Source organism: Hesperophylax consimilis, chromosome 1, assembly GCF_061612785.1.
Source record: "Hesperophylax consimilis isolate HC1 chromosome 1, BYU_Hcon_1.0, whole genome shotgun sequence".
In the NCBI taxonomy this organism is placed as follows: domain Eukaryota; kingdom Metazoa; phylum Arthropoda; class Insecta; order Trichoptera; family Limnephilidae; genus Hesperophylax; species Hesperophylax consimilis.
In genome coordinates this window covers 32317993-32332361 of record NC_142836.1, presented here as the reverse complement: position 1 = coordinate 32332361, position 14369 = coordinate 32317993, and the positions used below count along the sequence as shown (strand labels likewise).

Below are 14369 nucleotides of genomic sequence, written 5' to 3'. Positions count from 1 at the left end.
ACTTGTCTAGTATTATTTTATATCATACACGAATGCTGTTTATTTTTCGTTAGCTTAGTGCAAAGTTATGTGCCTAACTTAATAATGCACAATATTGCTTAGTTTTCCGATTGATCGTGTTAAACGTTATTTAAACAAGTATAATTGTGTTTATCTGGATGGCATTTCGTCGATGATACGAACCAAACAATCCATTATCAAGGAGTAGAGATACCAATAATTACACCATCTCATAAATAAATGCAATTACATTATTGTCCATTAGTACATACGTACTTCATTCATCCTACACACGAGAGACTGTAATCTCCCACCCTGTTAGCAATCAGCACTGCATCATCAGCATACAACAGGCAACATACTTTCAGATAACTCAAATTCGCGCCCAATCCCACCTCTTTCAATTCTTGCATACAATTTTATCCATGTATAGATTGAATAACCATGAGACGCAATTGCCTGTATGAGATTCGTTTTCACTTCATACTTGGACAACACCTTCCATAGCTTAACGTAGATGCTATTTATTTGAAAATTCTTTTATCTGTCAAATCAGATTCTGTCGATATACCAATGTTATAATCCCTCACTAACTTCGTACAGCTCCCTCCACTTCAATGTTTAATGTTTTGTGGTTTCCACCAACCTACCCCGCCCTGATCACTTGATGATTTGGATTACTAGAGGTTTGGTAAATAGGTTCAGATTACAGAGTCTATAATGTAACATAAAAAAACATTAGAGTTAAAATTTATTATTAAATTGGTATTTCAGTAGCACAAAGAGCATTACGAAATTGAACGACGATGACAGTAGCGGATTTGTTTCTCCCACCAGCGAAGGGCCATCAAGTTTGATGAATGCTTTTGAAAATATAAGGTAAATTCATAATAAAACAACAAAACTGTACATTTAACGCAATAATTTAAAGGTTTTAACTCTGTTCATTTGTTGTAAAGTTTGGAATGGCCGATGGAACGAAGACGATCTATAGCGGGTATCCCTGAAGTCACGAGGACCCGAGCATCCACCGTGGCACTTTCTGCTGATTACACTAAGAGGCAACGACCCAGAGGTAAATGTTATCTAACTTGGTATAAATTCATAACAAATAATTGCATTGCTTATGAGTAGAGACCGGATTATATGCATTTGCATATTTGCATATGCAAATGCATATTTAGACCCTTTTCAGCGGTAGTTGCATATTTTAGCAAATAATTTGAGATCTTGCATATTTACGCTTGATATCGTTCAGATGCCTCACATAGCGACACTATAGACGTCAGATAGCAAGGCGCGCGGCCAGCGAAGCTGAGCGAAGAACTGATAACTGATCGCTACGGCCGGCGGCCGGAGCGGGGGGGGGGGGGGGAACCTCTCTCATCTTCGCCTGCGCTCGCGCCTACTCGGCTTAATTTGGCTAATTGCCGAAAACAATTCATTCATTCGTATGAGGGGTGATTTGGTATATTTTTATGGTAATTCAGTGAATTGCGAATTTTGTTTTTGACTGGTCGCACGCGCTGTTCTTTAGAGTTTCGTCTAGTGTTTTGTTTGTTTGCACGAAGTTGTACATTGTGAAAGTGAACCATGCCCCCTGATAAAAAAAGTGCCCATACGTGGATAGCTGAATATCCTGGAATATTTACATACGACGGAAAAGTTTTATACTGCCGAGTTTGCGAGAAAAACATTTCTAGCACAAAAAAGTTCCAAATAGACCAGCATGTCAAAACCAGTGTTCATATCGCAGGAGTGCAGAAGAAGGGCCCACGACAACAAGTTTTTACAGTGGCAAGTAGCAGTAACAGTGAAGTAACCTCCAAAGGTAAACAACAAAATCACTTTAGCATGGATCTATGTGAAGCATTTCTTGCAAGCAATATCCCTCTATACAAACTGACAAATCCTGCCTTGAAGGATTTTCTCAGAAAATATTGCACAAATCAAAATATACCGGATGAATCTACTTTACGTAAAAATTACATACTATCAATGTATCTACATGTGCTGGAAGAAATACGCAATGAACTCAAGGATAACATCATATGGATTTCAGCTGACGAAACCACCGACACTTGCGGCCGTTACATTGCAAATTTGATTGTTGGTGCATTAAAACTTGAACCTTCACCTTCCTATTTGGTGGCCTGCAGAGAACTTGAAAAGGCAAATCATTCTACGATCGCCAGATTTGTGAATGAGGGTATAAAAAAAATATTTCCTGAATCTTCTGCGGATGAAAATGTGTATGTGTTGCTCTCAGATGCTACCCCCTATATGATCAAAGCAGGCAAAGCCCTCCAAGTATTTTATCCCAATTTGATTCATGTGACGTGTTTTGCTCACGGAATTCACAGACTCGCCGAAGAAGTGAGATCCACGTTTGCGAATGTAAATAACCTGATTTCATCAGCAAAGAAAGTGTTTCTTGAGGCGCCTGCTCGTATAAAGGCCTACAAAGAAAAACTGCCAAATATCCCTTTACCTCCTGAGCCAGTAATAACACGTTGGGGTACATGGATCGAAGCTGCGATGTTTTACCATGAACATTTTGAAGCCATCAAGGGTGTTATCAATGACTTCGATAGTGCAGAGGCTTTGGCAGTTTTCCAGTGCAAAGAATCGTTTGACGACGCCAGTATTAAAAAAAACCTAGCTATGATTACCACTCATTTCGCCTACATACCTGCAAGTATAAAAACGCTTGAAACTCATGGATTGGCGTTGAATGCATTTATTCAGGTTATGAAGGAAATTCGCCCTATGAATTCCTCGTTGCCAAAGCTATTCCCGAGTAAACTCAAAGAAAAATTTGAAAACATACTGAATAATAACCCAGGGTTTGAACCTTTGTGCCAAATTGATAACTTCATCAACGGGGCAGGTGAAATTTTGCCCGGAACAATAAGTTCAAAAATCGCACCCAAATTTAAATTCTGTCCAGCCACATCAGTAGACGTAGAACGTTCCTTTTCCGCTTACAAAAATATATTAAGCGATCGTAGACACAATTTCTACAGAAAATTTAGAACAGTACTTAATCATATACGTTTTTAAAGGTAAATTCTAAATTTTATTGTTAAATACATTTTATAATTGATATTTTCGAAAATATAATTGTAATCCTTGAGAACTAATAGCTTACTAAAATAAAAAAAATATCTAAAAATACGACTTCCTGTATTATTTCATGTTGCATATTTTGACCTTTTTTATGGATTTTCGTGCATATTTTAGCTATTTTTATTGCATATTTGCATGCATATTTTGGGCTATTTTTGTTGCATATAATCCGGTCTCTACTTATGAGACTGCTTCATGAGTAGAAATCTTCCCAGACTCCTGGATACACAACCGGCTCTTTGTGTTTGTGTGATTCTAAGAAGCAGTATGGGCAAATTGTATACTTTTACTATTAAATATTGCCACGTAAGGGACAGATGATATGTCTCATGGAAAGGTTAACGTTGTGGAATTATATCTCTGGAGAATAATTCCTCGTGGATAATTATTTTTGAGCAAGTGTTTTAAACAGTCGTTTCCTGCACTATTTATGAGTATAATTTCGTAAATATTGTTATATATTAATGTAAAAGCCTTAATAGGCGTAAATAAATAAATAATATTATGAAGTATAATCGAAAATTAGCCAATATTTAGCCTCTCTTGAAGTGGTCTTATATGTATGAGTTACAAGGAGATGGATTCCCATGAACTAAAGGTGATTTTTGTTTGTTTCAGTCATTAATTCAGGAATTTGGAATAAAAGAGGTAGTGAGTTGGGGGATAGCAAGTGTGATGAAGGATTCACTCAACAACTGTTGGATGCAGCTCTGGGCCCTGCGAATAAATCCCCGGATGTCAAACCTTTGGAAATTTTTGACAGTGAGGATACAAAACCAAAATGTATACCATAATTTTTTAATTGTTTTCTTTTGTAGATGATGTATATTCAGATGGATATTATGGCAAATTGGCTGTGTTTTTTATCTTTACGGGTTACCTGGCCACGATTTTTTAATTCGTAGGTATATTAATAATTTTCATTGATTATTCATTAACATTTTTTTTCTCTTCAGTAAATTCCACGGGACCAACTCTAAAAAAACAAGAAATTGTTCAACGCTCCAGTGAAATGAAGCAAAGACCGCAATTTGCCTCGAGTTCTGCCACAAAAGTAAAAAGCAGTCTTAACGAATCGATTATTTTTAAACAATCCAAAAATCTTTCAACATCGTGCCAACAAATTTATCAAAAAACAAAGCCGCAAGTGAAATCAACAAAAAAATTACAACAGCAAAAAAATACAAAAGAAACTGTTGTCGTAAAGGGTGGCGAACGTCATGCGAGCATTGGTGACGGTCAAAATATATTTATTATTCCCGAACTACCACAAGGAAAATTGTTAGAGTTTAGAATTTACAGCACTTGGGGAGATCAGAATTACATTGGATTGAATGGTCTTGAAATATTTAATTATAAAGGAGACAATGTGAGAATAGAAAAGGTAAGCAACACAATTTCATTTTGTTTACCAAGTGAATATAATATTTTATTGGTATAGTATGTTAAACCCCCATCTTACTCATTATTTTAGCTATGGACTGAACCTGAAGAGAATAATGAAAGAAGACATGGCCTAGTCAAAACCCTTTTGGATGGCAGAACTAGAACGAGAGACCAAAAACACTTGTGGATTTCTAAAATGCCGATTGCTAGCCCATATTCTATTAATTTATTATTTTGTCAAAACGAAAAACTCGCCCTGCTAAGAATATGGGTGAGAGATATCTACAGAATCAAAATCTGTTTAAAAATATATTTCAGTTCAATAATTATATTTATAAGTAATCATTTTTTTATTTCAGAATTATAATAAATCACGCATCCATACAACTAGGGGAGTGAGATTAGTGAAAATATTCTTAGATCAAGTGCAGATTTTCTTTGGTGAAATTGCACAAGCCAGTGGAGAATTGTCCGGAATGCCGAGTATGTTCGGTGACGTCAGTATCCCAATATTAACTCATTTCATTGCAATACATAAAATAGATTATAATAATGTCACAATCCTTAATCCCCTAGAGCCTCTGATATTTTGCAATGTGTTTCAGTGTCAAAATGCTGATTGAATCCAGATAAATTTGCTGTTTTTGAACGTATTTCAAAATAAGATACAATTTTTTAAAGCAGATTAAAGTCTTAAGATTTTAGTATTACAAATCGACATTCGCAATTAAAAATAGTAAAATTTTGATTGCAAACAAAGAGAGATAGTTTTTAAAGTCGCTTACCAATGGTTGTTATTGTGTAAACTGTAATTACCACTTTAGAGGAAACTAAAAACATACTTAATTAGACAAAGGTATTATCAAACTTACTGTCCCCACACTTTGTTTTTCGTTTTATGCAAAAATATTTACTAAAAAATTTTACAAACCTTGACAAATACTTTTCAAATGTTAAATGTTGTTTCATAGAATTATTTCAAATTTTTCGGGAGCTTCTATGGTAAACTTTTGTAAGTAAACTGAAAGCGTATTGTTCTCTTTTTCTAACACATATATCTCACTGTAATACAAAATGAGATTGCATGAGTCCATATCAGGCTGGGAGAAATATCTCCCAAAAAGACTCAACGGGTGTTTGATGTCCGGGAGAAATATCTCCCAAAATTGCTTTAGGGGTTAATAGGATAAGATTACTTAAAAGTGACAAATAGTTGTTTATTAAAAACTGTCATTTACAGACCATCCTTTTTACGACGTGTGAAACTATATTAGAGCAAATCTACAGAAATGATCAGTCGTTTAGATCGATCATTGCCAGTTCAAATCCATTGCCAATACCACTAGACAAGAGACCGCCCACCGCAAGCGATTTGAAATCAGACACCGACAATCTGTTGGATAATGTTCGTGCAGATTCAGCGGGCAATAAATACATTGCCAAAAAAATTGAAATCATCCTACTCTCAAACTGGGGTCAGCTCAATTGCATAGGCTTAACAGGTATATCTATCTCTTCATTAATTATTTACTTTGTCTAATCATCTTACTCTCAAACTGGGGTCAGCTCAATTGCATAGGCTTGACAGGTAATATCTATCTCTTCATTAATTATTTACTTTGTCTAATCATATTACTCTCAAACTGGGGTCAGCTCAATTGCATAGGCTTGACAGGTAATATCTATCTCTTCATTAATTATTTACTTTGTCTAATCATATTACTCTCAAACTGGGGTCAGCTCAATTGCATAGGCTTGACAGGTAATATCTATCTCTTCATTAATTATTTACGTTGTCTAATCATATTACTCTCAAACTGGGGTCAGCTCAATTGCATAGGCTTGACAGGTAATATCTATCTCTTCATTAATTATTTACTTTGTCTAATCATCTTACTCTCAACCTGGGGTCAGCTCAATTGCATAGGCTTGACAGGTAATATCTATCTCTTCATTAATTATTTACGTTGTCTAATCATATTACTCTCAAACTGGGGTCAGCTCAATTGCATAGGCTTGACAGGTAATATCTATCTCTTCATTAATTATTTACTTTGTCTAATCATCTTACTCTCAACCTGGGGTCAGCTCAATTGCATAGGCTTGACAGGTAATATCTATCTCTTCATTAATTATTTACGTTGTCTAATCATATTACTCTCAAACTGGGGTCAGCTCAATTGCATAGGCTTGACAGGTAATATCTATCTCTTCATTAATTATTTACTTTGTCTAATCATATTACTCTCAAACTGGGGTCAGCTCAATTGCATAGGCTTGACAGGTAATATCTATCTCTTCATTAATTATTTACTTTGTCTAATCATCTTACTCTCAACCTGGGGTCAGCTCAATTGCATAGGCTTGACAGGTAATATCTATCTCTTCATTAATTATTTACGTTGTCTAATCATATTACTCTCAAACTGGGGTCAGCTCAATTGCATAGGCTTGACAGGTAATATCTATCTCTTCATTAATTATTTACTTTGTCTAATCATCTTACTCTCAACCTGGGGTCAGCTCAATTGCATAGGCTTGACAGGTAATATCTATCTCTTCATTAATTATTTACGTTGTCTAATCATATTACTCTCAAACTGGGGTCAGCTCAATTGCATAGGCTTGACAGGTAATATCTATCTCTTCATTAATTATTTACTTTGTCTAATCATCTTACTCTCAACCTGGGGTCAGCTCAATTGCATAGGCTTGACAGGTAATATCTATCTCTTCATTAATTATTTACGTTGTCTAATCATATTACTCTCAAACTGGGGTCAGCTCAATTGCATAGGCTTGACAGGTAATATCTATCTCTTCATTAATTATTTACTTTGTCTAATCATATTACTCTCAAACTGGGGTCAGCTCAATTGCATAGGCTTGACAGGTAATATCTATCTCTTCATTAATTATTTACGTTGTCTAATCATATTACTCTCAAACTGGGGTCAGCTCAATTGCATAGGCTTGACAGGTAATATCTATCTCTTCATTAATTATTTACTTTGTCTAATCATCTTACTCTCAACCTGGGGTCAGCTCAATTGCATAGGCTTGACAGGTAATATCTATCTCTTCATTAATTATTTACGTTGTCTAATCATATTACTCTCAAACTGGGGTCAGCTCAATTGCATAGGCTTGACAGGTAATATCTATCTCTTCATTAATTATTTACTTTGTCTAATCATATTACTCTCAAACTGGGGTCAGCTCAATTGCATAGGCTTGACAGGTAATATCTATCTCTTCATTAATTATTTACGTTGTCTAATCATATTACTCTCAAACTGGGGTCAGCTCAATTGCATAGGCTTGACAGGTAATATCTATCTCTTCATTAATTATTTACGTTGTCTAATCATATTACTCTCAAACTGGGGTCAGCTCAATTGCATAGGCTTGACAGGTAATATCTATCTCTTCATTAATTATTTACTTTGTCTAATCATATTACTCTCAAACTGGGGTCAGCTCAATTGCATAGGCTTGACAGGTAATGTCTATATCTTCATTAATTATTTACATTGTCTAAAATTGTTTTAACCTTCTTAGCCTCTGTCGGCGAAAACTTTGATGTACATAGATATACAAAAAAATGAAATAGTAATGTGAACTGATTAGAGAAACCTTTTGTCATTCAAATGAATTCATTTGTGAAACATTGTTTTTAACAATTACATACATAGTAAAAAGAATAATTGTCTCTGTTTAGGGATAGAAATTTTCAACTTTGATGAAAATATCAAAATTTCTAAAAGTTATGCTTATACATCAAACAATGATGTAGCAGAATCTGGAGATGAGTCTACGATGCAATGTGACGAACTTTTTGATAATGTGAATATTACAGAAGATTACAATAATATGTGGCAGTCAGAGTTCACAGAAGGAATATCAATACACATTGTCATTATTCTCGAAGATGATTTTCTTATAACAGGTATTTGCCTCGATTATTTATTTCAATTGGACATAAAAATTACCTTCGTAATATAATATAAAATTTACACAAATACGTTGAAATCAATTAATTTTAGGTTTGAGAATATGGAATTACAACAGCAGCCTTGAATTATCATATTGTGGTGCTAAAGAAATACAAATCAACCTGGACGACAAACTAATTAACGAGAGGCCAGTTGTTTTGAGAAGGGCACCGGGAAACGTCAACTATGACTTTGTACAGGAAATTCTACTGACATCCATTGATGATATCTCACAAGGAGCAAACACAACTCCTTTATCAGAGCTAAAACAAGAAATTAGCACATTACCGACTGGATTTGTATTTGAAATAGTTATATTCTCAACGTGGGGTGACCCCTATTATGTGGGCCTCAATGGGATTGAAATAACAGACGCAGATGGTACCAGAGTTCACATCACAGAATCAAGTAAGTAACAAAGGAATATGTGGAAATGTTTGTACTGGGAACTTAAATAACATAGTCTGAATGATTTTAGATGTGTGCGCCCAACCCGTCAGTATAAACATCTTGGAGGGAATATCAAATGATGCTCGAATCCCAGCTCGCCTGTGCGATGGTAACAATACTGCACGAGATGGAAGACACGCCTGGCTCGCCCCACTCTTGCCGGCAACAGTCAATAGGTGATAGTCAATAGACCAGCTAACTATTTACTTTATCTATATGTACATACAAACCCGTAGTTCAATTATCATTCTTCAATATGCTTTGCAGAATCTACTTCATCTTCGATAGCCCCATGAGCGTGTCTAGTATGAACATTTGGAATTATGGAAAAACACCAAACCGTGGGGTGAAAGAGTTTGCTGTAAGTATTGTTTTGAAACAATATATCTAAGTATGTGTATTACATATTACTTATTTCTTCTCACTTCATTAAATTTTTCACCATACTTTTCAGATCTTAGTGGACGATTTGCTATTGTATAATGGAACACTACCGTGTGTTCCCAAGTATGGGCCAGTTACACCGACTTTAATTGACTTTGGCGCAGTGGAAGAAAATGGATCCATTAGGTAAAAAGATTTAAAAATAAACAATTATGCAGCTACAAGAATGAATACTCAGAGGGATTAATCTTAGTATATAATATTCCATAACAGTTATTTATAATTATAATTCTAGTAGCAGATCTGAAGGGGCGATGGATCCTTACGGGGGCACAGTGGGAGCATGCAGTGAAGAAGTAGATCCCAAACAGAGACCACAAACCAGTGTGAGAGCTCCGCCACCACAGCATAGAAATAGATCAACCCGATAGTTGTCATTGTCAATCAACAATATAAACACATATTACAGACGCACTCACTGGCCAAAATCATAAAACATATCACATTGCTAACCACCCATTAAAAAGTTGCTCATAGTATTAATAGGTTTAAAGACTACATTTGAATAATAAATAAAGTGACACCAAAGTTATTCAGGAATCAAAGCATTGCAAATAATAGAATGTTGTAATTCTTCTCAAATCGCGATGCGTTTTTTGGCTTTGCTTCGTAGAGTTTATAGTGGACAGTTGTTACTCTTCAGTAAACTTGCCTAAGCCGAGGTTTCGGGTTGTTAATAAAACTAGGTAACAACTTTTAAGTGTAATTAAAACTTTCTAAACATTACTATGTACTTGCATGAAAATGTAGCAAAGTTATAAGATTATTAGTGGAGCAAGATTGGAACAACTCTTGCATGACAACGTAGTGAAGTTTTGAGATTGTTAGTAGAACTAGATTGTGACTACTCTTGAGTAATTATGTATTACTAGCTGATGTGTACCCGGTGTTGCTCGAGGACTTATACATGGTTTGGGGTAAAGTTTTAAGGAAATGAAGGCCTTTTTCAGATGTAAAATTCTGTGATATATTATTTTGATTTATCTCATAAGGTTTAACCAGCGTTAGCTCTGTAAGCGCCCGAAGTTTTTTTTTTTACTACTTGATTACAAAACATCAACTTTTCTCTACTTTCTAAAAATATAATATGCATGTTATGTATATATAAACCTCCCGGAAGAAATTCTCTAAATGATAGTGAAAACCCCACCAAAATCCGTTGTGTAGTTTAGAAGAACTAAGCGCACAAACAGACAAACGCGAATAGCGACTATGTTTTACACTACAGGGTTTTCCAGTAAGAGGTGTTATTTTAATATTCAATCGTAAAAGATCAATGATTTCGTTGCTTGTGTGGCACGTAGCGCCATCTTGTTGAAAGTAAACGTTGTCCAGATCAATACCATCCAATTCCGGCCATAAAAAATCATTAATCATCTCTCGATAGCGCAATCCATTCACCGTAACTGTTGCTCCAGCCTCATTTTCGAAAAAGTAATTCCAATGACTCCGCCGGACCATAAACCGCACCAAACAGTCACACGTTGAGGATAGAGAGGCTTTTCAACAATAACTCTTGGGTTTTCCGAGCCCCAGATGCGACAATTTTGCTTGTTGACGAAGCCACCGAGGTGGAAATGGGCCTCATCACTCAAGATGATTTGCATTTGATTCACTCAAGTGAATTTTAATAATTTCAATGCGTTGTTGAAGCGTGTATCGTTCCATTTTTATTAATGGCGTAGTTTCTACTTGTCAAATGTCAAAAAATGACAGCTTCAAAAGTAACATCTACCGAAATAGCGGGCTATTCAAAATAACACCTCTTATTGGAAAACCCTGTATTTAGAGATGTAATGCTTTCTAAACATTAAAGCTTGCACGGCAATGTAATGCTGTTACAAGGTTGTTAGTGGAACTAGATTAAAGTCATACTTTATTTGTAATATTTAATTAAGTACAGTCAAGTTCTATGTGTCTATGTTATAAATTTATTGTAAAATAAATATTTTTTGATAAAACATTATATTGTGAATGTTCCTTCGAGGATAGGTGTTAGGTTAGAAATTAAGCATGAACCATACATGGTTGTAACCATAACTTTCATAATACATAAAAAATGTACCCAATTCTTTTTTAATGTAAATAAAAAATACACAGTTTGAACCAATGACTAAATAAAATACCTTTTTAGAGGTTTTAACCATTACTGGACTGTTATTTAACCATTACCTGGACTGTTATTTTTGTTTCTAGGAGAAGAAATTTACAGAAAGATAATTTTTTTAACTTATTTATTTGCAAATAAAAGTACACCTATAACATAAAGTTCACAGATATAAAGTTAATCACAATAAAATTAAAAATTCTTTGAACAATACTGACTGACAATCTTTAGTATGGCCGCACTATCACATGCAAATCTATGTCTTATAAAAAAATAACTTTCCCCAGATAAGTAAGAAATTAGAGATCAAAAGCTACTCCCTAGTCGAACCAGGTCTTGTTGGACTCGCTCCAGCAAAATTACTTTTGACGAATGGCAGGCCCAAATCATGATGAGCCACATTTGGTGAACCTCATTAGGCCCACATCTACGGCATATGTATTTCAGGTAATGATGGGACGAACACGCTCGCTGACAGAGCAGGGAGTGGTTTAGCAACAAAACTTATAGAAAAACAAAAATTATGTTGCGTGTCAAAACCTGCCAGACCTAGTTGTAGGAGAATCATTTTGGATCGCAAAATTCTATAAATTTATTGCACTCAAACAACTATAAAAAGCTCTAATATAATATTATTCATAAAAGATCCACCAAGCAGAGATTGTCCGCGGTGAAATCAGGAATTACATATGTGGAAAATATGTACATTTGTCAATATGCTTTTTTTTTGTACCAAAAAAGTGTAGGTGCTGATTTTACTGCATTCAATCTCTTTGGTAACGAGAATATAAAGCAGTAACCAGTATTATTATGCAGCTTGAAGTTATGTCTGATATTTGGATACATGTACATAATATATGTATGTACTTAGTATCAATATTATTATAAAAATAATAAGCATACATCGGGTAATCACACATTATGGACAGTTTTAAAGATGATTATTATTTTAATGAAACAAAAAATGGAATAAAAAATTTGTGTGATGAATTAAGGGCGTCCATACAAAATATAACCAAATTTTCAAATTGAAAGTAGCCCTGTGTATGAACTATGAAATGTTATTTAGAAGTGAAAGGGTGAAATCAGTCATCATTAGGCACCATTAAATTAATGTAAATACAAACATCTTTTATATTTTGAACAAAAAAGATATTGTGGAAAATTATTATTCTATCTGCATATACATTCACGGTGTCAAACTCGTAGTACAAGCGGGAAACTGGTGAATCTACATCACATTTGGAGTCGATTTTGTAGTATAATTTTTTTTGATTTGAGCTTTCGTTTTCGAATAAATCGAGTCAGAAGTTGATTTTTTGTTGATCAAATTCTTATAAATTATTACTGAAGATCAAAGTACCCAACAAATTAAAACTATTTAAAAGTAAAACAAATAAAGAAACCCAGATTTAAAGCATTATTTTGAAATCACCCTTCATTTAATCCGGTGTAATCATAAAATATTTCTGCTCTGCAGGGTTAAAACATCTGTCGTTCTAATATTCATACCTATCTCTGACATATTCGCAAAATATAGCTTTCTCAGTATGCTGGGTTCAACTAACATGTGAAGGAAAGAGACGCACGATAAGCACATGTCCCATTTCTGTTAAATCGTAAGTAGGTCAGTTTTGGTTTATGGGTTGCCGCAGGTGGCCGTATTTATGTGATTGTTTATACACTGTTTACATTGCATTTTGCTTTAAGAAGTTTTCTCGTTAATTTAAACATAAAAGCGAATTGTGGTCGAAATTTGTGTGCTTTAATACGCGTTATTATTGTTTTGATAGTGATACTTTAAGATTTATCATCGATGCGTTCGACGTGTTTGAAAACAGTTGTACGTTTTTAATGTTTTGATTTTGAGACTTATCATCGATGCCTTCGACGAGGTAAAAATTAACTCCGACGTGATTCAAATAGTGCAATAATCAATCATCAGACGGACCCAACTGTGCTTGGAAGTTAACGGTGAACATTAAATATAATTTGACGTGTTTGTTTTTTGAATAGGAGATCGGAACATCGCTACATATTGTGAGTACCTACCTATGCAAATAATAATTCCTATCCGTTGCGTCGGCGTTTCAGATCGAATGACGAAAAAAATTTAACCCTGAAATAGCCGAAAAATATTTTTTTTTGGTTTTTTTTTTTTTTTTTGGTGAAAATGCTCAAATCAAAAAACTTTATGTTTATTTGGGTTCCCCATGTGCTGTAGATTCTCCAATTTCCCGCTTGTACTACGAGTTTCCGGACACCGTGTATACACTGTACAGATAATAATACACACTGATGGAAACGAATGTCGTCACTGACTTAATACCTTTTGGTTCTAGCCCATTTAGCACATGCTCTGTTTCTCTTAGACTTGCCTGACATCGTATATCGCTATCCCATTAGAATTTCATTCTGAAAATTTAAGACCGCTCTGACTTTAGGATCACGAAACACGCCCACGTCGTATTTATATTATGTTTTATCAGTTCTTCTTAAAAATTAGATAATAAATTCATTGAGGACATTTTACTTCATTAAACAGTGTACATATCAGGAAGACCTGTTTTTAAGGCACAAATAATTTTCAAATAGAAAACTGTTTAGTTAGGTAACTTTTACAGATGCCAATACAGAATACACATGCCAGAATACAGATGCCAATAAATGTAATTGATTGCTTCGGTACTAAGAAGGTCAAAAATTCACATCATAATCTATGGATGTCCATTCAACTGAAGAAATACACTGATTTAAGCACATTCTGTAAGTCAAAATCTCCTTTTTGTGGCAATTCTCGGAAAAGGTTTTTTCTTCGGGCTGTATCTGTAGCATTTTCTTTTTTGAAAAATTCTCTG

The 14369-nt window shown here is 34.6% G+C and overlaps 2 protein-coding genes across 2 annotated transcripts in view; one reads left to right on the top strand and one right to left on the bottom strand.

Annotated features, from left to right (window-relative positions):
• The first annotated feature begins 251 nt into the window (after nucleotides 1-251).
• LOC149426671 (protein KATNIP homolog) lies at nucleotides 252-10867 on the top strand. The gene is made up of 13 exons (XM_089632759.1): nucleotides 252-879; nucleotides 960-1075; nucleotides 3748-3912; nucleotides 4086-4513; nucleotides 4604-4786; nucleotides 4875-5012; nucleotides 5756-6017; nucleotides 8237-8464; nucleotides 8562-8918; nucleotides 8989-9136; nucleotides 9228-9321; nucleotides 9415-9530; nucleotides 9640-10867. The coding sequence occupies exons 1-13, from the start codon at nucleotides 857-859 to the stop codon at nucleotides 9773-9775; spliced, it is 2394 nt and encodes a 797-aa protein (XP_089488885.1). The 5' UTR covers nucleotides 252-856; the 3' UTR covers nucleotides 9776-10867.
• The window catches only part of PolrMT (mitochondrial RNA polymerase), a 34276-nt gene continuing 30773 nt past the window's right edge, over nucleotides 10867-14369 (bottom strand). Inside the window, exon 24 of the mRNA XM_089632749.1 lies at nucleotides 10867-14366. Coding sequence (XP_089488875.1) covers nucleotides 14243-14366 — 124 coding nt within the window. The 3' untranslated portion in view covers nucleotides 10867-14242. The remainder of the gene's footprint in view (nucleotides 14367-14369) is intronic.